Source organism: Oncorhynchus tshawytscha, linkage group LG06 (assembly GCF_018296145.1).
Source record: "Oncorhynchus tshawytscha isolate Ot180627B linkage group LG06, Otsh_v2.0, whole genome shotgun sequence".
Classification (NCBI taxonomy): domain Eukaryota; kingdom Metazoa; phylum Chordata; class Actinopteri; order Salmoniformes; family Salmonidae; genus Oncorhynchus; species Oncorhynchus tshawytscha.
Genome location: NC_056434.1, coordinates 70528058 through 70555704, shown reverse-complemented (window position 1 = coordinate 70555704; position 27647 = coordinate 70528058). Strand labels below are relative to the sequence as shown.

Genomic DNA, 27647 nt, shown 5'->3' with positions numbered 1-27647 from the left:
GCTGCTACAAACCTAGACGTTCTTGGCATGGAATCGCCGCCGAATCTCGTCGCCGGCTGCCCACTGCACTGTCCGTGGTTCTGAAATGGGCTCATACACATTTTCATTGTACAGAAGATAGGCCTATAGAACAACCACCACAACACTCAATTTGTTTCTATATTATTCTGTTTCTGATGCCCTTGGACAAGTAGGTATCACTTTCTCACCCACAGAATGCATCTCTCCCCCTATTTCCAAAGTGATGTTTAGGAAACAAACCAGCTGGTGAAAGGGTAGGAGAGCAGTCTTGACTGTCAGAGGAGAGGTTCTCTGTTTGTACTCATAGCAGTAATGTACAATGGGGGTATTGGCAGAGTGAGTGGCAGTGTTGACAGCCAAAGCACCTACCACACCTGTCCTGTCTCAATTAAATCTACCCTATTTCAGCAGATAACACATGGAATCATCTCTCTGTCTCCTTTACATCACCAGTACTGATTAGAGCAGACTGGATTTTTGGTCCATTTTCAAAGCAGGCAGGGGAAGGACAGACTGGCAGAGGACACCACCTCAGACTATTGAGATCAAACAGAATGGTTTAACCTGAATTTGTGAACCAACTACACCCCCTGAGATAAGGAGATCTGACAGAAACCAACCAAAGCAAATTGATGTCAAATAACCGTTAGACAATATCTTCATGTTCAGCACCATCTAGTGGAGTAAACCGAGTGGCACATGACCTTTGCCAGCAGGCCACAGTACATGTAAGGGACACACACTCCACGTGTCAACTTTGTGTGTAACTCTCTGCTAGTATTTATGCATGTCATGACCAACCATGGCTGTTAAGGACTCCAAATGAGGCACTGAAAACCCCTCAGAAAGAACAGCCTGTTTGTTTTTAAAACACACTTTATTCCTTCAGTTACATTTGGCAGTTGATCAACACTTTCCAAATACTGGCTCTAGATATGAGCATTGATCTGAGGATTAGACTAAATGGAAATAATACTGATTGCTAAAAACAGTTATGGTAAGAGTCTAGTGGATGGAAAATGTTCAATTCAGTGCGTTCTATGGATTGTTTACCTATGCTTGTTAGTAGGGTTTCTTTTAGACTCTCTCTCAACATACGTGGACCTGAAGTGTGTGTTAGTAGGGGTCGTCTATGTTCTGTGTGAAGTGTTCTCCAGTGTACAGGCCATAGTGGAGTGTTTGTTGCTGGGCTGCAGCCCAGGCCATCTGCAAGCTGCTGAAGCGAACAGACCATTCACCCTGGGGGTCTACCACCACCACTCCCCCCAGACCTCCCACCCTGTCCTTCATATAGGCCAGGGCCTCGTCTGCTGCTGCCTCCACGCTGCGCCCTGCAGGGGACACACCAGGGAGGGAGGATAAATGGATGGATTGATGCATGGATGAGGTTATAAATGGATGGAGTTACTGAAGATTGCATGTCAATCAATCTTTTTTTTTTTCATAAATCGTGTGTGTTACCTTGCTCCATGTGGAACAGGATGAGTCTAGCCAGAGTGACCTTCATGATGGCTTCACCCTCGCCCGTCGGGGACACTGCTCCAACCCTGTTATCAGCATAACCCCCACACCCTGAAACACATACACACTGCTTTTCACACACTATAAGAGGGAAACATCTGCTACATGTATTGACTTTCATGTGGTCTTAAAGCCTGTTGGAATACTTAAAATCAGTCTTCCGTAATGAATTACCAATCTGACAACTGGATTAGTAGAAGCGGTGTGGAAACCTTTTCTAGCCTTGATAGCGTGGCATAGCTGTAACATACCTGGTTGTCTGAGGGTGCAGTTTCCACTCTGAGCCACTCGATGGCGAGGTAAACAATAGAATAGACTACATTTACAGAATGCTCTTTACAGGTACCAAAAAGAAAAGTTGTAAACAAACAGAGTATAAAAAAATGCCCTGCACCTTTAAGGGTATTTTCTTGACAAGCCAGTCAGACAGTAACCTTTTTTGGTGCTCTCCCCTTGGGTGTCAGGTGAGTTTCCAAAAAAGAGAGGGGAAAAAACATATGGAAAAATATTGTATCTATATGGAAAATACATTGGATTTGAAAAAAGTAATCAACATAAACTGTTCTGAGAAAATTGAAATTTCAACCACAGATTTATGATACCAATTTCAACATACACAAACCTTGTATAAAATGTTGAATTTGACCTTTGAAACAATGTCAGATCTTCAACATTATACACACCATTAGAATAATTTTTTTTTAAAAACAACAGGCTGGGCAGCACGTCCTACTGAAGAGTTGATCTACACCTATTAATTTGGTATCCTATCTAGGGATTTAACCAAGCCCGGCTTAGCTTTTATATTTGTAACTGACTACTACCAATGTGCCATCAGTGGGAATAATTATTGAGAGATGAACTGCAACAATACATCATCAATGATGGTTATTTAGGCCTACATGGCATCTGCAAAGTCATCAGCTATTGTTTCAATTCAACCCAGGGTTCAGCTATCAATAGACAACAAATTACAAAAGCGTGAAACCCCAGGCCTGATTTCTAATGTAATCTTCAAGTTAATAATTAAGATGTTGGATTTACATAAACATCTCATCCAAAAATCCAAGTTAAAGAATACGACTAAATCAAATCAAACTTTATATTAAAGGGAATTTAAAGTTTGATTAGATTATGTCCTATTCTTTAACTTTGGTTTTGGTTGAGTGTAACGGTTGTCGTCTGGAGATAGAGGACAAAAGCGCAGCGTGGTTAGTGTTCATCTTTTTAATGGAAAACTGAACACTTCAAAAACAAAAAACAACAGTGGCAACCCGAAAGAGTTCTATCTGGTGCAGACACACAGACTGAAAACAACCACCCACAAACGCAAACAGAAAACAGGCTACCTAAATATGGTTCCCAATCAGAGACAATGACTAACACCTGCCTCTGATTGAGAACCATATCAGGCCAAACAAGAAACCCAACCTAGAAACACAAAACAGAATACCCACCCAACTCACATCCTGACCAACTAAAACAAAGAAATAACACAAGAACTAGGGTCAGAACGTGACATTGAGATGGAGACGTGAATCCAACATATCAATTATTCATTTGTAGACAAACTGGAATTAAAGCCAGACTAAATCAGTGGCACAAAATATATACACTGCTCAAAAAAATAAAGGGAACACTAAAATAACACATCCTAGATCTGAATGAATGAAATATCCTTATTAAATACTTTTTTCTTTACATAGTTGAATGTGCTAACAACAAAATCACACAAAAATGATCAATGGAAATCAAATTTATCAACCCATTTAGGTCTGGATTTGGAGTCACACTCAAAATTAAAGTGGAAAACCACACTACAGGCTGATCCAACTTTGATGTAATGCCCTTAAAACAAGTCAAAATGAGGCTCAGTAGTGTGTGTGGCCTCCACGTGCCTGTATGACCTCCCTACAATGCCTGGGAATGCTCCTGATGAGGTGGCGGATGGTCTCCTGAGGGATCTCCTCCCAGACCTGGAATTAAGCATCCATGATAAAGCAAGACATGATGTCCCGGATGTGCTCAATTGGATTCAGGTCTGGGGAACGGGCGGGCCAGTCCATAGCATCAATGCCTTCCTCTTGCAGGAACTGCTGACACACTCCAGCCACATGAGGTCTAGCATTGTCTTGCATTAGGAGGAACCCAGGGCCAACCGCACCAGCATATGGACTCACAAGGGGTCTGAGGATCTCATCTCGGTACCTAATGGCAGTCAGGCTACCTCTGGCGAGCACATGGAGGGCTGTGCGGCCCCCCCAAAGAAATGCCACACCACGACTGACCCACCGCCAAACCGGTCATGCTGGAGGATGCTGCAGCCAGCAGAACATTCTCCACGGGGTCTCCAGACTCTGTCACGTCTGTCACATGTGCTCAGTGTGAACCTGCTTTCATCTGTGAAGAGCACAGGGCGCAAGTGGCGAATTTGCCAATCTTGGTGTTCTCTGGCAAACGCCAAACGTCCTGCACGGTGTTGGGCTGTAAGCACAACCCCCACCTGTGGTCATCGGGCCCTCAAACCACCCTCATGGAGTCTTTTTATGACCGTTTGAGAAGACACATGCACATTTGTGGCCTGCTGGAGGTCATTTTGCAGGGCTCTGGCAGTGCTCCTCCTGCTCGTCCTTGCACAAAGGCGGAGGTAGCGGTCCTGCTGCTGTGTTGTTGCCCTCCTACGGCCTCCTCCACGTCTCCTGATGTACTGGCCTGTCTCCTGGTAGCGCCTCCATGCTCAGGAAACTACGCTGACAGACACAGCAAACCTTCTTGCCACAGCTCGCATTGATGTGCCATCCTGGATGAGCTGCACTACCTGAGCCACTTGTGTGGGTTGTAGACTCCGTCCCATGCTACCACTAGAGTGAAAGCACCGCCAGCATTCAAAAGGGACCAAAACATCAGCCAGGAAGCATAGGAACTGAGAAGTGGTCTGTGGTCACCACCTGCAGAACCACTCCTTTATTGGGGGTGTCTTGCTAATTGCCTATAATTTCCACCTGTTGTCTATTCCATTTGCACAACAGCATGTGAAATGTATTGTCAATCAGTGTTGCTTCCTAAGTGGACAGTTTGATTTCACAGAAGTGTGATTGACTTGGAGTTACATTGTGTTGTTTAAGTGTTCCCTTTATTTTTTGGAGCAGTGTATATCTCCTTCATATGTTGATATTTGGTTGCGGTACACTTTTACAATACAGTAAATAGATGCATCCTGGTGCATCCTGGTCGACAAGTTAACAAATTAGATGTTGGATTCACATCTACAACTGTACCAAAATACAATTTAAAGAATAGGATTAAGAATATTTGAAATGTTTTAATCAAAATGTTTTAATAAATTAGGTCCACTATTGCTCTAACGGATTAATACCATTTGCCATTCACAAAGGTTAAATTAGGAGAGATGTGAATACAGCACTATTTGAACTTTTATTTTTAAAAAGTGTGTTCTCACTATCGCCCCCTTTGATAAACACAGGTATTAAACGGTTTTCCAAAATTATGTTGCGATGGAAATTCTCTTTGTGTGTATCAGATCGTAAGTTTAGCACAATGCTGCATTGTAATGACCTGCCTTGGTTGGGTTCATGTGAGTGACAGATTTACTCCTTTGTGTAGTCAACCACAGTATCACTCATAAGCAATTTATCAGTACGCCCAGAACATTGATCTGGGAACTTTTTTTAGGAGTAATAGAATATCTCAAGGTATTCAAGGTTCAAAACTCAAGGTAAGAAGCCTGGTGTGGAATCAGTCAGTCACATGTAGGAACCAACCATGCTTATATGACTTGTTTGTGTAGCAGTATAATATAACTGAAAGAGAACTCAGACTGGGGCGAATGTTCACCTTCAAACAGTACAACGACCCTAAGCACACAGCCTAGACAATGCAGGAATGGCTTTGGGACAAGTCTCTGAATGTCCTTGAGTGGCCCAGACAGAGCCTGGAATTGAACCCAATCGAACAACTCTGGAGATACCTAAAAATACTGTAGCTGTGCAGCAACGCTCCACATCCAACCTGACAGAGCCTGAGAGGATCTGTAGAGAAGAATGGGAGAAACCCCAAATACAGGTGTACCAAGCATGTAGCATCATACCCAAGAAGGCTCGATGCTGTAATAGCTGCCAAAGGTGCTTCAACAAAGTACTGAGTAAAGGTTCTGAATACTTATGTAAATGAGATATTTCAGTTTGTTTTATTTTATAGAAATTAGCAAACATTTCTAAAAACCTGTTTTTGCTTCGACGTTATGGGGTATTGTGTGTAGATTGATGAGGGGGGTGACATCCATTTTAGAATAAGGCTGTAACGTAACAAAATGTGATATGCAATATGCCAAATTATAGGGAATAACACCAATTTCCATCAAATCTACTGATCACTTCATCTCATTGTACGCGGATGATAGTTTACTATATCTAGACAATGCATCTCAATCGCTTCCAAAGCATTGATGACCATAGATTAATTTGACAGATTTTGATGAAGCTGAATTTATCTAACCAAATCAGCAATAGTGCCTCTCAAGACCCAATGTAAGACTCCATCTCTACCAGTGGTGGTCAGTCACCTTATTTGTATTACAGCATATTGGATGACTCTCATTCATATTCCATTCACCCACTTCAATGTAACAGCGATAGGTTTAGGCTACTACATGATACTTGATTTTTCCATATTCCCATCATGAGGTTGCTACAACCTAGCCTATGAATAAAGGTTTACAACGTAGGTGCACACAGGTCGAGAGACACATTTGAGGTGACAGACAGTGACACAGACAGTGACATGCAATACCGCCTTGCCCACTCTTGCCTGCATCGAGCTGATATAGGGTGTAATCATTAGTCCAACAGTCGCAAACAAGAGTTTACATAGGACAAATTCAGGTATGTTTATCCCAGTTTTGTTCTGTACGCTTCAGTTTAAGAAACATTTCTCAGAATTGACGGAATGAATACACCCCTGATCACGCGTAGCCACGTTGTATTCCTCCTCACCTCTATTTTTTTACCTTTATTTAACTAGGCAAGTCAGTTAAGAACAAATTCTTATTTTCAGTGATGGCCTAGGAACAGTGGGTTTAACTGCCTGTTCAGGGGCAGAACAACAGATTTGTACCTTGTCAGCTCGGGGATTTGAACTTGCAACCTTCCAGTTACTAGTCCAACGCTCTAACCACTAGGCTACCCTGCAGCCCCAAATGTGCTCTCCTCTTCAAAACCTCTGCCCTTCGTTTGCAGACTTCAATGCACAACACATCAGCTGTACGTGACCAGGTGGAAAAAAAATCAAAGCCAAATCGCCACACACAGCCTACTTCATTTTCACCATATTAGCTAAAGTAATGTCATAGCTAATAGAACTAATGCGTTAGTAAACCCCTCTACAACCATGCAGTAATGTTACAGCATAACGTTCGTAAGCAGTTAAACCGGTGGTCCCCGGTGGCAATAAATTAGTAATATCAACAGCATACATTGACTGGGAAGAGTTCCAGTGTTGTGTTGTAAAGTCATAGCCAGCTAGCTAACATAGCATCCCCCTGTTTGAGCAGGGTGTTTCAGTAGGCTAAACTAGACAGCCACATTTGCTAGCTAAGTAAATGAAACTGAAAAAGAAATTCTTCATTTTGGAAGAAAACATTTGTTCAAAACTGTTCAACTGTTGTTGTTCAATCTCTTTGAGTAAACTACTCAACATTTTATACACTGCAGTGCTAGCTAGCTGTAGCTTACACTTTCAGTACTAGATTAATTCTCTGATCCTTTGATTGGGTGGACAACATGTCAGTTCATACTGAAAGAGCTCTGATAGGCTGGAGGAAATCCTCTGGAAGTTGTCATAATTACTGTATAAGTATATGGAAGGGTGTGAGTACCATGAGCCTCCTAGGTTTTGTATTGAAGTCAATGTACCCAGAGGAGGACGGAAGCTAGCTGTCCTCTGGCTACACCAAGGTGCTACCCTATAGAGTGCTGTTGAGGCTACTGTACACCGTATTTGCAAAAGTGTGTTTAAATCAATTATTATTTGATTTACAGTCAACACTCACTACCGAGTTCCAAACTGCCTCTGGAAACAATGTCAGCACAAGAACTGTTCGTCGGGAGCTTCATGAAAATGGGTTTATTCATCTGGCAGCCTGACCAATGAATCTGGGTTTGGAGCCAAAGCCAGGAGAACGCTACCTGCCCCAATGCATAGTGCCAACTGTAAAGTTTGGTGGAGGAGGAATAATGGTCTGGGGCTATTTTTCATGGTTCGTGCTAGGCCCCTTAGTTTCTATGAAGGGAAATATTAATGCTACACCATATAATGACATTCTAGAAGAATCTGTGCTTCCAACTTTGTGGCAACAGTTTGGGAAAGGCCCTTTCCTGTTCCAGCATGACAATGCTGTAGTGCACAAAATTAGTTCCATACAGAAATGGTTTGTTGAGATCGGTGTGGAAGAACTTGACTGGCCTGCACAGAGCCCTGAACTCAACCCCATTGAACACCTTTGGGATGAATTAGAACGCCAACTGCAGAGGAGGAGGCTATTATAGCAGCAATGCCCGTGATTTTGGAATGAGATGTTCGACGAGCAGTTGTCCACATACTTTGTCATGTAGTGTATATATACAGCTTTTGGAAAGCACCATATTCTGACCTATCCATTAAAGTATGTTCGACATATCTAATTGAATCTGAACGACCCTTTAACTGGAATACAATATGGACAAATATGACCTTGGCATCCCATAATCCAAACCATTAATTTATCGATTTTAAGTTTGTTCACAGACTGTATTTAACACAGAGGAAACGTTTTACGATAAAATTGGCCCCAACTCCCAACTGATCACTGTGTTCTCTAAATCAGGTAGGCACATTTCCAGGGGAGTCCCTTGCAGTTCAATGCTTCTGGGGCAAAGTTACAAAATGTATTTCAAAGTGCATTATTTTATACTGTGTATTCAATGGTTTGCATCTAAATCAAATCAAATTTTATTTGTCACATACACATGGTTAGCAGATGTTAATGCGAGTGTAGCGAAATGCTTGTGCTTCTAGTTCCGACAATGCAGTAATAACCAACAAGTAATCTAACTAGTGTGTTACTTAACGATGACAGCCCCTTGAATCTCTCAATCTGAGAAGATTACTGCTGACAGGCAGCATTGCTGCAAAATAAACAGGCTTGTGGATGGGAAATGGGGGGTGAGTTGGGGATATCTTTGTTTGTTTGTTTGTTTGTACTTGTAACCTCCCTGATATTTTTAAAAACTTTGAATGGAATCTCAACTGCAATTCAGGTCATTTGGTGGTGCTATTATAGGGAGTGCAGTGTTTAACCCCTGTTCTGTGTATGTGTGTAAATGTATGTGCATATGTTGTGTACGTACTGTATGCCTGTGCCTCTGCACTTTTATGAAGCAATCTATATGTTTGAGGTAGCAGTGTGTGTTGTTCAGAATGCTGGCTGTAATAATCTCCATAGTCAAATATTAACCCAGCAGGTCATGAGTGAGTGGCTCCACACCACCACACATTCCTCCACGTCTCAGAGGTCAGGGTTCACCAAGCCACTCAGCTTTCTGGATCACTTTTAAAGCTGCAGGTCTCTTCCTCATTTCCCTACTCCTCTCTTTCTCTCTCCTACTTCCTCTCCACTTCTCTTTACCTCATAAGACATAACATCAGATGTCTCACCGATACATGCTGTGTCCCCCACCCTGCCCTCCATCTTGTTCAGCATGCCACCGGTGGAGGTGGCACAGGCTATGTTCCCCTCTGCATCCACCGCCACCGCCCCTACCGTACCCATCTTCCCCCTGTGACAGACACACTTCAATTAAAAATGTCATTAACATCCATCATACCATGCTATGTTCAATCATGTCACACTATCATACATTTCATCATGTTACAATCCATTTCAATATCTACCTAATGTATTCAACTCTATGGTATGAAATATCATGTCATAGCTTTATCTTACATCTGGCACTCCACCGGGTTGGCATCAGCTGCCAGGTTCTTCTTCCAGCGCATACGGGCATACTCGGTGATCAGTGATTCCTCTGGCACCTCGGGTACACCCATCGACCGGGCAAACTGACTGGCCCCCTCTCCAGTCAGACACAGATGGCTCGTCTGCAATGGGGAACGGGCTCATTCAATGGGGAACAATGTTCAATATGTAGAGAATATACTGTACCTCACTTGCTTACGCGTGAGAGAGCACTGTGGGAAAGTGCGCCGGGTTTCAATAAACAGATGACGCAACACCTGACGGCGCAATGCCTCTCCCCTATTTGACCTAGATAGTTTGTGTGTATGCATTGATATGTAGGCTACATGTGCATTTTTTTATATAGTTCTGTCCTAGTCCATTAATATTCTGTATTATGTCATTATCATGATTCATGTGGACCCCAGGAAGAGTAGCTGCTGCTTTTGCAACAGCTAATGGAGATCCTAATAAAATACCAAACACCCTGAACTGCTGTATGATCAACACTTTGTCTTAGCAAAGTGTGTGTGCCTGTGTGTACAGTACCTTGTCCATGACCAGTCTGGCCAGTTGGACAGGATTGGCCACTTTTCTGACTGCAGAAACGGCTCCGCTGGCCAGATATCTCCCGTCCATCACGATGGCGTCCATCTCCACCTCACCCTTAGCGTTCAACACCGAGCCTAGCCCTGATGCATGCAGACATACAAGAGGACACAGAGACATGTCTTCAGATTATGGCGCTGACGGAGATGGCAGCATCGCGACGAGCTCTTCAGCAACTCTGCAGTATTTTGTTTGTTTATTTACTATCGTTTACTTTATTAGCTCAGGAATTGTTGTGTCATTACATACAGCCGGGGAGAACTACTGGATATTAGAGTGGCGGTAACTCACCAGAACTACCATCATTACGACCAAGATTACGACTTCCCTGGAGCAGATCCCATGATTATTCTCCCGAGAGCAATCAAACTTATTCCAGAGGCCACCCCAAAACAACGCCGGCGAAGGAGAGGTACTCGAGGCGGTCTTCTAGTCCGACTCAGGATGCGTGCACACCATCCACCGCACCAGAGTATTTTACTCGCTAATGTCCAATCTCTGGATAATAAAGTATGCAAATTGGAAACCACATATCCTGAGGTTGCACTTATTGTAGCTGGGGATTTTAACAAAGCAAATATGAGGAAAAGGCTCCCTAAATTCTATCAACATATTGATTGTTGTACTCGCGCTGCTAAAACCCTCGACCATTGCTATACTACCTTCCAGAATGCATATAAGGTCCTCCCCCGCCCTCCATTCGGCAAATCAGACCATGATTCCATCTTGCTCCTCCCCTCCTATAGGCAGAAACTCAAACAGGAAGCACCCGTGGTGAGAGGCCTATTCAACGCTGGTCTGACCAATCGGAATCCACGCTTCAAGAATGTTTTGACCACGCAGACTGGGATATGTTCAGAGTAGCTTCAGAAAATAACATCGGCAAATATACCGATATGGTGAATGAGTTTGTCAAGAAGTGCATAGGAGATGTATCTACTGTGACTATTAAAACCTACCCCAAACAGAAACTGTGGGCAAATGGGAGCATTCACACAAAACTGAAAGCACGAACCACCGCAAGAAGACTGGGAATATGGAAGAATACCCACAGTGTAGTTATTCCCTCCACAAAGCAATCAAGCAGGCTAAATGTCGGTATAGGGACAAAGTTGAGTCCCGGTTCAACGGCTCAGACAAACCAGCCACGTTGCGGACACCGACGTCTTGCTTCCGGACAGGCTGAACACCTTCTTCGCTCGCTTTGAGGATAATACAGTGCCACCGACACGACCCGCTACCAAGAACTGTGGGTTCTCCTTAGGCGTGGCCGACATAAGACCTTTAAGCATGTTAACCCTCACAAGGCTGCCGGCCCAGATGGTATCCCTAGCCGTGTCCTCAGAGCATGCGCAGACCAGCTGGCTGGTGTGTTCACAGATATATTCAATCTCTCCCTATCCCAGTCTGTTGGCCCCACATGCTTCAAGATGGCCACCATTGTCCCTGTATCTAAGAAAGCAAAAGGAAATTGAACTAAATGACTATCGCCCCGTAGCACTCACCTCTGTCATCATGAAGTGCTTTGAGAGTCAAGGATCATATCACCTCCACCTTAGCTGTCACCCTAGAACCTCTTCAATTTCCTTACAGCCCCCAATAGATCCACAGACGATGCAATCGCCACAACACTGCACACTGCCCTGTCCTGTCTGGACAAGAGGCATACCTATGTAAGAATGCTGTTAATTGACTATAGCTAAGCATTCAACACCATAGTACCCTCCAAGCTCATCATCAAGCTCGAGGATCTCGTTCTGAAGCCCGCACTGTGCAACTGGGTCCTGGACTTCCTGACGGGTCACCCCCAGGTGGTGAAGGTAGGAAACAACACCTCTTCGCTGATCCTCAACACCGGGGCCTCACAAGGGTGCGTGCTCAGCCCACTCCTGTACTCCCTGTTCACCCATGACTGCATGGCCAAGCCCACCTCCAACTCAATCCTCAAGTTTGCAAATGACACAACAGTATTAGGCTTGATTACCAACAACGATGAGACAGCCTACAAAGAGGAGGTGAGGGCTCTGGGAGTGTGGTGCCAGAAAAATAACCTCTCACTCAATGTCAACAAAACTAAGGAGATGGTCATGGACTTCAGGAAAGAGCAGAGGGCGCACCCCCCTATTCACATTGATGGGACCGCAGCGAAGATGGTGGAAAGCTTCAAGTTCCTCTGCATACACATCACTGACAAACTGAAATGGTCCACCCAAACAGACAGTGTGGTGAAGAAGGCGCAACAACGCCTCTTCAACCTTAGGAGGCTGAAGAAATGTGGCTTAACACCTAAAACACTCAAACTTTTACAGATGCACAATTGTGAGCATCCTGTCGGGCTGTATCACAACCGCAAAGCTCTCCAGAGGGTGGTACGGTCTGCCCAACGCATTACCGGGGGCAAACTTCCCACCCTCCTGGACCCCTACAGCACCCGATGCTATAGGGTGGCCAAAAAGATCATCAAGGACATGAACCACCCGAGCCACTGCCTGTTTAACCCGTTATCATCCAGTTTCTATCTCAAGGCCATCAGATTGCTAAACAGCCATCACTAGCACATCAGGGACGGCTGCCTAGAGACATAGATTAGGAATCACTGGACACTTTTAGAAATGGATCAATAGCCACTTTAATAATGTTCCGTATCTAGCATTACTCAACTTATATGTATAAACTACACTCCACACTATTCTACGGTATCTTAGTCACTTTTAAATTGTGTTTACATATTGAATCACCCATTTCATGTACTGCAGTCTATACTCCACCACTGACTGTTAAACAGTCATCTCCAGCACGTCAGAGGATGCTGCCTATAGACATAGAATAGGAATCACTGGCCACTAAGGAAATGAAACACTAGCCACTTTAATAATGTATCTGTATCTTGCATTACTCATCTCATATGTATAAACTGTACTCTTAGTCACTTTAATTGTTTGTAAATATTGCATCACCCAGCTCAAAAGTATACAGTTGAAGTCGGAAGTTTACATACACCTTAGCCAAATACATTTACTCAGTTTTTCATAATTCCTGACATTTAATCGAAGTAAAACATTCCCTGTTTTAGGTCAGTTAGGATCACCACTTGATTTTAAGAATGTGAAATGTCAGAATAATAGTAGAGAGAGAGGTTTATTTCAGCTTTTATTTCTTTCATCACATTCCCAGTGGGTCAGAAGTTTACATACACTCAATTAGTATTTGGTAGCATTGCCTTTTAATCGTTTAACTTGGGTTGAACGTTTCGGGTTGCCTTCACAAGCTTCCCACAATAAGTTGGGTGAATTTGGTCCCATTCCTCCTGACAGAGCTGGTGTAACCGAGTCATGTTTGTAAGCCTCCTTGCTCGCACACGCTTTTTCAGTTCTGCCCACAAATTCTCTTTGGGATTGAGGTCAGGGCTTTGTGATGGCCACTCCAATACCTTGCCTTTGATGTCCTTAAGCCATTTTGCCACAACTTTGGAAGTATGCTTGGGGTCATTGTCCATTTGGAAGACCTATTTGCAACCATGCTTTAACTTCCTGACTGATGTCTTCAGATGTTGCTTCAATATATAGACATCATTTTCTTCCTCATGATGCCATCTAATTTTGTGAAGTGCACCAGTGATAAAATAATTTAAATGTTGAAAGACAATGATTAAATAATTCCACTCCGAAACCTTTTAACTGTATGAAATTTATTAGAATCATAAACTACACACATCATCAGATTATAATTTTAAATCGGAATTAGGTTAAACAATGTATCTGAATAGTGGAATCTTGTATGTGCGGGCCGAAGAAAGATACCGAGAACAAAACCTGTTTTTGAACCGACCTGGCTAGGCCTCCGAGGAACCTATGAGAGCATAGGGAGTATTTGTCAAGGCCTCCCTAATCTCAGGGGAATGGAACTGTCGGCTGGGCCGTGATCCACAGTGGTGAGAACTATAGAGATAAAACTCACCTGCTGTCTGTGTGGAAGTATGTGCGCAGGATACGTGCTGTCTGTGTGGAAGTATGTGCGCAGGATACGTGCTGTCTGTGTGGAAGTATGTGCGCAGGATACGTGCTGTCTGTGTGGAAGTATGTGCGCAGGATACGTGCTGTCTGTGTGGGTATGTGCGCAGGAGTATGCTGTCTGTGTGGAAGTATGTGCAGGATACGTGCTGTCTGTGTGGAAGTATGTGCGCAGGATACGTGCTGTCTGTGTGGGAAGTATGTGCGGATACAGGTCTGTGTGGATACGTGTGCTGTCTGTGTGGAAGTATGTGCGCAGGATACGTGCTGTCTGTGTGGAAGTATGTGCGTAGGATACGTGCTGTCTGTGTGGGAGTATGTGCGTAGGATACGTGCTGTCTGTGTGGGAGTATGTGCGTAGGATACGTGCTGTCTGTGTGGAAGTATGTGCGTAGGATACGTGCTGTTTGTGTGGAAGTATGTGCGTAGGATACATACTGTTTGTGTGGAAGTATGTGCGTAGGATACGTGCTGTTTGTGTGGAAGTATGTGCGTAGGATACATACTGTTTGTGTGGAAGTATGTGCGCAGCTATAAAATGGATGTCTTTGTATAATGGACTTTAGTACAGTTTATTCAGAGAACGACATTTTTGCATAAACTTTGACAAATTATTATTAGACCCATGGTCTTACAGATCTCGGGGATTGGTCAGAGCTATTGATTGTCAGTTATTATCATTGGGATTGAAAATTCTTGCGACAACAAGTCCCTCCTGCAGCAAAGCACCCCTACAACATGATGCTACCACCCCCGTGCTTCATGTTTGGGATGGTGTTCTTCGACTTGCAAGCCTCCCCCTTTTTCCTCCAAACATAATGATGGTCATTCGGGCCAACAGTTCTATTTTTGTTTCATCAAACCAGAGGACATTTCTCCAAAAAGTACGATCTTTGTCCCCATGTGCAGTTGCAAACCGTAGTCTGGCTTTTTTATGGCGGTTTTGGAGCAGTGGCTTCTTCCTTGTTGAGCGGCATTTCAGGTTATGTCGATATAGGACTCTTTTTGCTGTGAATATAAATTATTTTCTACCCGTTTCCTCCAGCATCTTCACAAGGTCCTTTGCTGTTGTTCTGGAATTGATTTGCAGTTTTTGCAACAAAGTACGTTCATCTCTAGGAGACAGAACACGTGAGTGGTATGATGGTTGCGTGGTTCCATGGTGTTTATACTTAGGTACTATTGTTTGTACAGATGAACGTGGTACCTACAGGCGTTTGGACATTTTTCCCAAGGATGAACCAGACTTGTGGAGGTCTACAATTGTTTTTCTGAGATCTTGGATGATTTCTTTAGATTTTCCCATGATATCAAGCAAAGAGGCACTAAGTTTGAAGGTTGGCTTTGAAATACATCCACAGGTACACGTACAATTGACTCAAATTAAGTCAATTAGCCTATCAGAAGCTTCTAAATCCATGACATCATTTTCTGGAATTTCCCAAGCTGTTTAAAGGCACAGTCAACTTAGTGTATGTAAACATCTGACCCACTGGAATTGTGATACAGTGAATTATAAGTTAAATAATCTGTCTGTAAACAATTGTTGGAAAAATTACTTGTGTCATGCAACTATAGTTTGTTAATAACAATACATTTGTGGAGTGGTTGAAAAATGAGTTTCAATGACTCCAACTTAAATGCATGTAAACTTCCGAGTTCAAATGTATACTGTACTTTATACTATGCCACTATCTTCGTCCAATCCCGCTCTGATATATATGTTTATCTATTCTTTACTTAGATGTGTGTATTTTGAGTATATTTTGAGTATATGTAGTGAAACTGTTAGATATTACTGCACTGTTGGAGCTAAAAGCACACGCATTTCGCTCCACCCGCAATAACATCTGCTAAACACGTGTATGTTTATTTTAATTTTATTTTTACCTTTATTTAACTAGGCAAGTCAGTTAAGAACAAATTCTTATTTTCAATGACTGCCTAGGAACACTGGGTTAACTGCCTGTTCAGGGGCAGAACGACATGTTTGTACCTTGTCACCTCGGGGATATGAACTTTCATCCTTTCGGTTACCAGTCCAACGCTCTAACCACTAGGCTACCCTGCCACCCCGGCATTTTATGTGACCAATAAAATGTGATATTCTTTATCAACCTTTCTTTATCCAGGTTAGTGTCATTGACAGTAAAATCTGGTAGCACTTCATTTTATGGTACAGTTTCTACTGGTGTTTAAAACAACAACAAACAAGTACAAGATAAATGAATAATTATTTGGTAATTCCATGTTAATATTGCGTAATTATTACCATGGAACCATGTACCAAGTAAATATAGGTGGAGCTATTTACCTTATCTGACCCTATTGCTGATCTCAGAGGGGCCAGGTGGTTTTTCTCTGGCCATGTGACCTGGCTAGGAAAGACTCCAGGCCCTAGTCATGGGTGTGTGTTTACCTGCATTGTAGTGGTGGTCATTCTCCAGCAGAGTGACGGCCTCCACCACAGCATCCATGGCACTGCCCTGCCCCTGGAGTTTGGAGTATCCCCCCCTGACTGCAGCCTGGACCCCAGCACAAGACATCTGCACACGCTCTTTAGGGATGAACCCCGCTCCCCCATGGACCACCAACACAGGCAACATGTCTGCCAGAGAGGCTCGGGAGAGAGAGATGGTAAGACAGGTAAAGCGATTTAAAGACCTTATCCTAAAGAGGTTTAAAGAGGTTTGTGTTACACATGGGCTCATGGGATGGCCACATAGTTTAAATATCAATATTGAAATTGAGGTGTCCTGATTTACCCAGTGTCTAATATTAAGGACATTCTTGGGAGATGAAGTAGTCACCACCAAAAAACCTGCTTGAAACCATTGTTGGGTTAGAGCTGGGCAGGAACAAAAGCCAGCACTGTAGCTCATCACGACCAAGCGGTGGCCACTGGTGTACATCATACTCCTCATTGTGCCAGTTGTTTTGTTTGGTCAGGAAAAACTCCTGGCCCGTGCACACTTAATAATAGTTTCCATCCATTAGCATTGAAACGGCACTTACGTTTCATATTATAGAGTAGCCTACTCTATATAATTTAAACCAGTTGTCACCCCAATTTGTGCAAAGGAATAATTGAATGCATCCGAAACGAATGAAGTGGGACTTTAAGCTTAGACACGACCACAAATAAATTGCGCAATGGACACACATCGGAATGTATGTGAAAAATAACACTATTCGATGTTGACATAATATACATTTGTATACACACGGAGAGAATGTGCACTGATCATTTTTGCTGAGAAATGTTTCTAGTGTTTATATTTATTTCTTACCAGATAATCGGTCGACGTTCAGTTCTCGACACCAGCGCTGTTATTAACATATGTACTAGTCTTCCGTCATCAGCACTTCCTCTTATTCGATGAGGTTTAACAGCGGTTGGCAACCAATAAATGTTGCAACCCCGCCACCTCCCTGACTGGAGTAGAACTCCCTTATACTTTGCTTGAAAATATAAATAAATAAACAAATACCCTACCATCTAACACTACACTCACAAACGAATAAAAATAACACCACCTACTCCACTATTTAAATATTTAAATATATTTAGTCCTAGTGTAGGCCAACAACCTGAAAGGATGGGACACCACCTACTTAACACACCCTGCAACTCTTCTGATGTCATGTCTCGCACACCCAAATACCTCTATGCAGCTGCCACCACAACCTCTATTTCCTGTGACTTACGTTCCATCCCTGGAGTACCGTTGATAACCATTGCTATAAATGCTAAAACTCCAATCTAACAGAAACATTTTTCACTTGTTGGCCTATCCCTCTGTACTGGTACAGATATACTGTACCCTTGACCCATCTTCCTCTACTTTCTTCACTGCCTCAGCATATGACAACTTCTGCACTACTCTAACCCTGGAAACCTCAACCTGCCCCTCTCACACAGGATATTTCTGATTCCCAGCCCAATGAGCTCCTCTACAATTAACACATACCACTACTTTCCCCAATTCTACACATGCCTTGTCTCATGCCCTTCTGCACACCTAGGAACCCCCCTCCTACACACTGCTGCTACACGCCCATAAGTTTGACACCTTTAACAACGTAATGTGTTCAGCACAAAAGCTCGTACAGGATAACTTATATATCCTAACATCACTTTGTCGGGCAAAGAATCAACATCAAAACAAAAAAAAACTGATATTAACTCTTCTGTTTCACCACTCACCCCTCCCTGTCTGCGTCCCCCACCCTGTCTGCGTCACACCAAACGACGAGCATCACAAACACCAAGAATCTTCCCCTTCAGTTGGTCAACTTTTACATTTACTGCTACCCCAAGTAATCGCTCCTTTCAATGGCGCCCTTTTCTTGAGGGCAAAATAACTCACATTACTTAGCCCCGTTTGTTTAACGCAGAAAGCCTTCTCCCTCTGACCAGCAGAAACAACAATTATCACAAGACCACTTCTGGTTACCCTCACCAATTCTACAGCACCCAACTCTGTTTTCACCCACCCTGTAACCACAAATGAAACAGCCAAAAGTCATGGGTCCACTTTTTCCAAAACTTCACTCCTACTGTCACACTCATCTTTTCCTGACCCTTGGTGAAAGCCTCGGCACGAGAACTTCACCACACCTACCACATCCAATACTTCGACCTCATATTGAGTATTTTTCACCAGTTTAGCTGAGACAGGTAGAAAGGTCCTCTACAAGCCAATTTGTAGGCTATCCCATGTACAGTCTCCTACTGCTAGGTGAACGGCAATTTAACGTATGGCTCTACAGCAGTGGCGTCAAGATATCACCATATCAACATAAAATGTATTTTTAAGTTACGTCTACATGTTATTCGGGGCTAATAATTAACCCCAACATGAATTCTTATTCTTATTCTTATTATTGTTCATTATTAGGCCTTGGAACAACAATGTGTATATTGTGTTGTTTTTAAAATACTACCATATGTTGCAAGGAAGCATTATATAAACCTAAATAAGAAACAGGCAAATGTTTAATTTTCAATCATCCCAGGTTACAGCGAAACTAGCCTATGCAGCACCCCTAAATATTGGACATTTGTAGGGTGACAGATTCCTAAATCAATGGTGTTAGTGGCCTGAACGTCAATACTTGTTTGTCCAGTGAATAGCTTCTATTATTGACCGGTACGTGCTGCCATCTGCTGGTAGGCTGATATTGTGTACGAATTGGGGCTGTTTCTTTGAAAACATGATTTTCTTGAAAACTGGATAGCCTATGACATAAAATCCCCATTCGCTCCTACAAACATTGACTTTCTTAGCATGGAATCGCCGGCTGTTATTAGATTGAGCTGCAAACCCTGTAGCACTACACATACTGTAGCATAGCTGTGAAACACCTGCGTCTGGCTAAAGTGGAAGACATGATATGAAAGGAAAATCAGTAGTACAACCGAATACATTCAACTGAAATGTGTCTCCCGCATTTAACCCAACCCCTCTGAGTCAGAGAGGTGCGGGGAGCTGCCTTAATCGAGCACCTCAAACAGGCAGCCAACAGACAGGCTACAACTCTGTTGGAGCTAAATTCAATGAATGAGACTATAATATGTAGTATTATACAACGGCTTCGTTTCGTGGCTATGACCACATTACATCCACGAGGAAAATGTCATAACATATGGCCTCTCAAGTATTATTGCTTAATTATACAATGGGTGGTTTAGAATTCCCGTTGTTAGAGTTTATCCTGCACATGATATAGGCTACTAGACAACATACACATGGCCACATTCATAAAAAGTGGCATCCTTTACGTCGTTAACTAGCAACGTACTATATACTACAACAACTTTTTAGCCTAATAAAGTTACATGTTTTATGAAAAAAGGCGGGGAAACTTGGATTATCCGTCTCATTTAGAACCTCGTCTCCGGCTGCCCACTGCACTGTCCATGGTCCTGGAATGGGCTCACATTTTCATTGTACGGAAGATAGGCCTATAGAGCAACCACCAGAACGCTAAATTTGTGTTGCGAGTATTTTGAGCTAGGGTCTTAACAAGATTCACCAGCACTACTGACACTCACACGCACGTGTTTGTGCCAGGTGCTCGTATAAGGAAAGAAGGAATGGAGGAAGGGCGCGCGTCACTAGCACGCTTCGATTGGTGAAGTGAAATATAATATTTAGCACGCGCCTCTTACGGCGAGCCCCCATTCTCAAATGAGAATGCGCGCTCCTTGCGTGAGAAGGTGCGCGCGCTTCAGGGGCTGCGGTCCCATTGACGGTTCTACATCTCCGTGACAGCATCAGCATCAGCAGCAGAGCGCGGCAGTGGTGTAAAACAAGGAGCCCACCTAGCCAGCGTTCCAGACTGGGCAGCGGTAGAGAAACATCGCTCTGCGTTGAACGAAGCTAGCTTCACCAGGGGGCGGAGTAGCCTATCATTCTCTGCCGGAGACATGGGCTCCCCGTAACTGGAGGTGGAGGGGAGAGGAGGGCGGGTGGGGGGTGGGGGGGAGAAGAGAAAAGAGCGAGAGAGAGGAAGAGAGAGAAAAAGAGAAAAGGCGACTAGGAACCGAAGAAGCACTCCCACCGTGGGTGCCTGCCACCATGGGAGCCTTGCATCACTTGCCCGAGCCGTTGCTTCGTCCATGGGCCATGTCGTGATCCGTGGGCACAGCCAGCGGGATTTCTGTCAGTGATCCTAGCCGCCAAAGAGAGGGGGAGAAGATGTCCGCCTCGGTGGGCCCTCCGGGCGGCGCGCGTCCACCCGTCGTGCCGGCGTCCATGCCCGAACCGGACCTGAGCCATCTGACGGAGGAGGAGAGGAAGATCATAATGGCCGTGCTAGCTCGACAGAAGGAGGAGGAGGAGAAGGAAGAGGCCATGTTAAAGTAAGGGAGATACTGGGGCTATTTCCGTTCTGGAGATGCTGGGGAGATGTTGTGCAGAGATGCTGCCATACTGCCGCTAGGCTACCAATAGGCTAACAAACCTATACACATATCTGTCTATCTAACCTACTCATGGCACTAAGGTGCAGCATAGACTGTCGATGTGTGTAGTGATTCGCTGTAGTGAGTGTGTGTGTGTAGGTTATGTGTTTATCAGCATGTAGGCGATCCCTCTGTGTATCCTTGTTATATGGACTATGGTATCAGTGACTCTTGATTGTGATCATACAGAATGCCAGTGGACAGCTCCATGCATGTGAGACTGCCTACTTTAGTGTTCAATGGTCAGCTGCACTCCCCTAACATGAGATGGTACCTCCTATATTGCCCCAGCTCCTCTCACGGCAAAGATAGTGTAGCTTATTTCAGTCTCAACCATCTAAAGCCTACATTTTAGCCTACAGAGTCAAGGATAACCTAACAAGATGTCCTAACATGAATTGAGAGTGTGTGTGTGAGAGAGAGAGAGGGGGGGGGCTTTTGAGTAAGAGTGTGTTGGGTCAGGGCCGTCACAGGTGTACGAGACGAAGAGGAGGAGACAGGAAGGGAGGGAGGGAGAGAGAGAGAGAGAGAAAAGGGGTGTGTCGTCCCCGAGACACACAGCAGCTTCACACTCCACTGTCTTTTAGTACCCGGACACAAATAAACTAATATCAAACTCATTTCTTCTCAACCGCTCCCATTTCCCCCAATGCAAGTATGTGTTCTGTCATATCCAAACAATTCTAAACCGCTGGCTATATAGGTTCCAAATAACCTATAGCCCAGGCTAGTATATTCCCAAGCACAGCTTCTATATGCTACAGACAGGCTAACAGCAGGCTGCGATTGCACAGCATCATTCGACCGAGATTCTGTCATTTCTGCTTGTAAAATCAGTGAAACAGCATCTCTGCCCTAGCAGTGTGTTTCCAGTGCTTGAATTGGGCAGGAGCTCACGGAACAGAGTACCCGCACCTCAACTGTTCTACTGCTTGAGCTCCTGTTCTTCTTTTAGAATATTAGGTCAAAAGTATTGTGGAGCTACTGCACCTAAATATAAACAGTACCGGCATCCAAATTGAGTCAAGCACTGTGTGTTTCCATCCCATATCTCAACAGCTGTTTGCGTGTACGTTTGTTGCTTTGGTGACCGGGTGCGGTTGAGTATCAGCCCAATGTAGGCCAGCACCAGCACTCTCGCATCAGCCTACAGCAGCCCATCTTGAGAGAAAGCCTACAGTAAACGCATGTAACCTAGTTTATGTGTTGTTTTATTACAGTGGATGATGGTCAAAAACAGCCTGTGCTATTTTAGTATTTTCACACATAGAGCGCGAGCCAGTGTGGAAGGAGCACGTATGTTGTATTTGTCACGACAACAATTCTGAGGTTTATCATCGTGAGTTAAATTGAACCCCTTTCTGGGTAGCATATTTCTCCACGGATAGTCTGACAAACTGCAGCGAGGTGATATGACGTCAGACCACAGTCACTGCTATCGCATAGTCTTATATAGAATGAATAACTAGGCTCCCATGAGAACCCCTTCTTCTCTGCTATTCACGTCTGTGTTCTATTTTTGGCTCCTTTTGCAGAGTGCTAGCCCTGCATTGAATCTGCAGATCCATTCATTGCATCTAAAGAAAGAACTGTCCAATGCACAAGTGGTCATGCATCATTTTCATAATTTTCATCATAGGCGCAAGACTATATTTCAGCTCTGCCTTATTGCTAGTCGGAGCACATAAGCTACTGTAGCATGTGTGTGTGTGTGTGTGTGTATGCATGCTTGCATGGTGTGCTGTGTGATCTAAATTAGGACCTATGCTACAGTAGGCTATGTGCCCACACTCTAGCGATAAGGCAACGCTGAAAACAGCCTCTTGTAAGTCTTACATCCACAGAACTCACCTACATGTATATCCTATAGGATTGTTTACTCTAATCACAACATCAGCTCATGGTAGACCCAGGCTGGACTGATATGTCATCTAATCTAATTCTATGCTGTAAATCCGTTTGATGAACCCGCTAATGTGAGAAGCGCTGATGAAACCTGAAGAGAGCAGTGTGGCCACAGTAGCCTAGTACGAACACACACACACACACACACACACACACACACACACACACACACACACACACACACACACACACACACACACACACACACAAATGCTGGAATTCAATCCAACCCGCCATATCAATGTTAATGTTTACACAGTGCCTTTGTATTCATACTACAGTAACTGCCTGTGCATGTGCAGTGTGGGTGTATGTTCTGTATGTGGAGATATTTTCCTGGATAGGTCACATAGTCAGGAAAAAACCCTGCTGGATGTAAGAACACAGTGTGCTCCTCTGCTACTGTAACCTAAGAAGGAGGTTTTGCTTCTACATCAACCTTTTCACCCAATCGGTGTAATTGAAGTTGGGAGGTTTGAACAGCTATACTAGACAGTCAGACACCCATCTAATGACAGCTCAAACACAATGTGTTTGAGCTGTCATTAGATGGGTGTCTGACTGTGAGTGGCTAACTAACATTGAGTGGCTGCTGCCAACACACTGACTCAACTCCAGCCACTTTAATAATGGGAATTGATGGGAATTGATGTAAAATATATCGCTAGCCACTTTAAACAATGCTACTTAATATAATGTTTACATACCCTACATTATTTATCTCATATGTATACGTATATACTGTACTCTATATCATCTACTGCATCTTTATGTAATACATATATCACTAGCCACTTTAAACTATGCCACTTTGTTTACATACTCATCTCATATGTATATACTGTACACAATACCATCTACTGTATCTTGCCTATGCCACTCTGTACCATCACTCATTCATGTATCTTTATGTACATATTCTTTATCCCTTTACACTTGTGTGTATAAGGTAGTAGTTTTGGAATTGTTAGCTAGATTACTCGTTGGTTATTACTGCATTGTCGGAACTAGAAGCACAAGCATTTCGCTACACTCGCATTAACATCTGCTAACCATGTGTATGTGACAAATAAAATTTTATTTGATTTGATGTGTTGTTACAGATCTGTCACTCCTTTCAGTTTTAGACAGAACACATCATGTTGTGGGGTTCTCTTCGTGTTTTCTCTGTGATCAAGATGATCAGAGGACCCATTGATGTGTATGTAACATTTATGGGAAAAATAATATATCCGATAGTCATTTCGAGATAAAAGTGAAAAACATACTTTTGTATAATAATTTTATCAGAGATGTTATTGTTTTCTAAGTCAAAGTTGTGTAGTTATAAAATATGGTGAATCACGTTTTTGTTATCTACCTAGCAACTACTTTTCTCTATTCTGATTAATCAGATGTTGGTTAATTGTTGAAGAAGAACAGGAAGTAGTGGAGTAGATGGTTACGTTCCCCTGCTCAGACGTTGCATTCACCAACCAATTGCTGTGTGCCACGTCATCGACTGTCAGATTTCTATAACATATGATGTGGTTAGCTGATACTTACGATACCTATCCAGGCACTGTAGGATATGGCATGTGTCAGCAACACCTGGGCAGAGGAATACGCCTGATGTATTTCATGTTTATTTATTTTACCAGGTAACACATTCTCATTTACAGCAACAGACTGGGGAATAGTTACAGGGGAGAGGAGGGGGGATGAAAGAGCCAATTGGAAGCTGGTGATGATTAGGTGGCCATGATGGTATGAGGGCCAGATTGGGAATTCAGCCAGGACACCGGGGTTAACACCCCTACTCTTACAATAAGTTCCATCGGGATCTTTTAGTGACCACAGAGTGTCAGGACACCCGTTTAACGTCCCATCCGAAAGACGGCACACTACACAGGGCAATGTCCCCAATCACTCCCCTGGGATCCTCTGCTCAGAGGTTCCATGCATCAACCAATGATCGCGTGCCACGTCATCGACTGTGCAGTCGGCCACCAGATTGCTATAATATATCTGGTTAGCTGATATGTGAAATACTTATGCAGGCATTGTAAGATCTGGCAGGCGTCAGCAACTGTGTAAATGTCTAAATCGAGTCATATGTCCACCTTCTAAAAGAACCCTCAAACTGCACCATTGTATACATTTTTAACACAATTTTCTGACAAAATTCCAACAACATTGTCCCTCTTGTGTGTTTCAGGGAGGAGAAGCCCATCCAAGCAAGAACTGTGAACCTGGTTGGGCAGAAGAAGCCTCAGCAAAACGATGTCCGGTAAAAACCATTATACAACCATATTTTGCTGTCTGTTATTTCTTTTCATGTTCAGTTGGTTATTCTAACATAGTCTTGGAGTGGTCAGAAGACCTGGGTTCGAACCCAGTCTGTCACATTGGTGGCAAAGCTGGTTATGGGTCTTTGATGACAAGGTGGTTAAAAGGGAGTGAAATGTAACAGATGAGCTGGTGAACTTAACTATCTTCACGTAATGAGTAACCTTGCCTTAGACCAGAGGGATATACTACGATTGAAGCTTCAGTTAGCTTCATGTTCCAGCTCAATCTTCATCCATACTATGACGGGGAATATCACTTGTCCGCCTGCCGCTAACTCTAGCAGGCTTTTAACGGCGCATGCATGTCACCTGTGACTAGTTGAATGCCAAACTCTTCATTGAGACCATGATGAAACATCACTCTATGGGAGAGTCAGAACTCTTAATTGAGACCATGCTGACACATCAATCTATGGGAGAGTCAGAACTCTTCATTGAGACAATGCTGAAACATAAAATCTATGCGAGAGTCAGAACTCTTCATTGAAACAATGTTGAAACATCAATCTATGGGAGCGTCAGTGTCGCGTTTTCATTTGTGCCGAAATCTAAATGAAATAAAAGTTATCCTGCAAATTCAGCAGGCTAGTGTGTTGGAGTGCCGTGTTTATTTGATTACTTATCGTTAATGGCGTCTTTGGTGTGCTTTTCAATGAACAAGCATCTTTCCCCCCCATTCCTATTGATAAAATAGTTGTATTTATCATACACAAGTTTTACTGTGCGTAAAGTTTGAAATGCATTCTGTCATTACAAAATGTGTAATGTGCTGGGTATTTTAACAATTATTTATTTAACACACACAAAAAATGAAGGGGATGATGACGCAATCTTTGTGAGAGGGAGGGAATCTGATTTCATCTGTCCTCAACTCGTGACTCAGACACCTTTATTCAGAATAAATGTAGTAAGCCCTGAGTTAGCCTGCCTGGTAGCAGGTTAGATCTGAATGATTTGTTGCCATAGAAATGTACCTGGCTAAAAGGTGAGCCACTTTCGTGGTACCGGTTATCCCGAGTTGAACTCAGAGTTGACCAAAGTTACCACGCTAACTCCTCAAACCACGTACGTAGTATAAGGCTTGGAAGACTCGTGTTACCTCCCAAGCTAATGTCAACCACAACATTCCACAACCCAGTGAGAAGATGGACATCACCTGTTAATTAGCTCTTAATGTGCTATTGAACCATCATTGAGTCTTTGACATGGGTTTGTGTTATGGATACGTGGTTAAGCGTGATGCCCCTAACGGCTGGTCCAGGGTCAGATATTCTATATCCTCCTAATGGTCAGAAGGTTATAATTTGGATTTGGGTAACCTGAGCCCAGATGTCTAGTAAGGGACGACTTCCTATCTCTTTGGCTCTGATGAGGAAAACAGCCAGTATTCACCCAGAGTGATGAGTATGTCATATTGAACTACCGGTATGTCAACTATCAGTCCAGCATCTAAGGCCCCTTTGACTGAGGTGAGTTTGAGGATGTGTGTGTGTGTGTAATGTATGTTTAGCTGTTCTTGGGAGCGGGAGCTGTGGTCAGTACTTTAGGCTTATGTCTGTAATGGAGATTGTGTCTGCAGCACAATGAACACGTTGTGTGTGTGTATATACTGTAGGTCATTATTTCTATGCGGTCGTGCACTTTGACATTTTGTGTGTGTGAGTGGTTGTGCATGCGAGTGTGTGTGTGTGTGTGTGCTTCATGTGTGTGTTTTGCGCAAGCATGCATGCGTGTGTGAGAGGTTGGATCAGAGAGCGGTGGGATTAAGGGGCAAATCAGCTGGATCACATCTGCTTCCCCGAGGAATCCCGGAATGTGGCCCAATTATGACATCATACCATGGAATCCCGGTCACTATTCCGACACATACGGAATGTCAGCAGGCCGGTCTGAACTTTATTTCTGGATTAACATATGCTTATCATATCTGGCCATTTCTCAAATGACATCATATCCCCAACATAATGCATTTTTGACCTTAGCTACTTTCCCTGGTAAAAAGCGGTGAACTGTAAGTAGTTGTGTATCATTTGACATGCAGGCTATTATCTGTTTTTCTCTGATTCTAGATGAGCATAGATGTGGATCTGTGATATGAATTCAGGAAGCTCAAGTAATGGAAAGCATATTTGTGTAAAGGGTAGTGAAGTGAACTCAGAATGCATTAATGGTAGACCTACTCATCCTGTTGATAGAGGGAAAAGCTTCCGTAACTCTCAGTACATTAAAGAGATGACCCCTCAAAAGCCATGTCTTCCCCCTTGCCCACA

At 43.4% G+C, this 27647-nt stretch overlaps 2 protein-coding genes across 8 annotated transcripts in view; one reads left to right on the top strand and one right to left on the bottom strand.

Annotated features, from left to right (window-relative positions):
• Nucleotides 1–879: 879 nt before the first annotated feature.
• On the bottom strand, nucleotides 880–17612 carry asrgl1 (asparaginase and isoaspartyl peptidase 1). 2 transcript variants are annotated; one of them, XM_024424900.2, is made up of 7 exons: nucleotides 17463–17612; nucleotides 16592–16780; nucleotides 10103–10245; nucleotides 9542–9696; nucleotides 9253–9374; nucleotides 1483–1593; nucleotides 880–1352 (listed from the first exon to the last, which is right to left on the bottom strand). In XM_024424900.2, the coding sequence occupies exons 2-7, from the start codon at nucleotides 16776–16778 to the stop codon at nucleotides 1138–1140; spliced, it is 933 nt and encodes a 310-aa protein (XP_024280668.2). In that variant the 5' UTR covers nucleotides 16779–16780; nucleotides 17463–17612; the 3' UTR covers nucleotides 880–1137. The 2 variants fall into 2 exon arrangements, with proteins under 2 accessions (XP_024280668.2, XP_042179514.1); XM_042323580.1 differs by having other exon boundaries at nucleotides 16592–16792; nucleotides 17463–17566.
• Nucleotides 17613–20648: 3036 nt separating this feature from the next.
• Nucleotides 20649–27647, top strand: part of LOC112253532 (regulating synaptic membrane exocytosis protein 3-like) — a 65695-nt gene continuing 58696 nt past the window's right edge. For 3 of the 6 annotated variants that reach the window (XM_042323574.1, XM_042323573.1, XM_042323575.1), the window contains exons 1-2: nucleotides 20649–21040; nucleotides 25245–25316. In XM_042323574.1, coding sequence (XP_042179508.1) covers nucleotides 20877–21040; nucleotides 25245–25316 — 236 coding nt within the window. In that variant the 5' untranslated portion in view covers nucleotides 20649–20876. The remainder of the gene's footprint in view (nucleotides 21041–25244; nucleotides 25317–27647) is intronic. The other 3 variants (XM_042323579.1, XM_042323577.1, XM_042323576.1) reach the window with 1 other exon arrangement.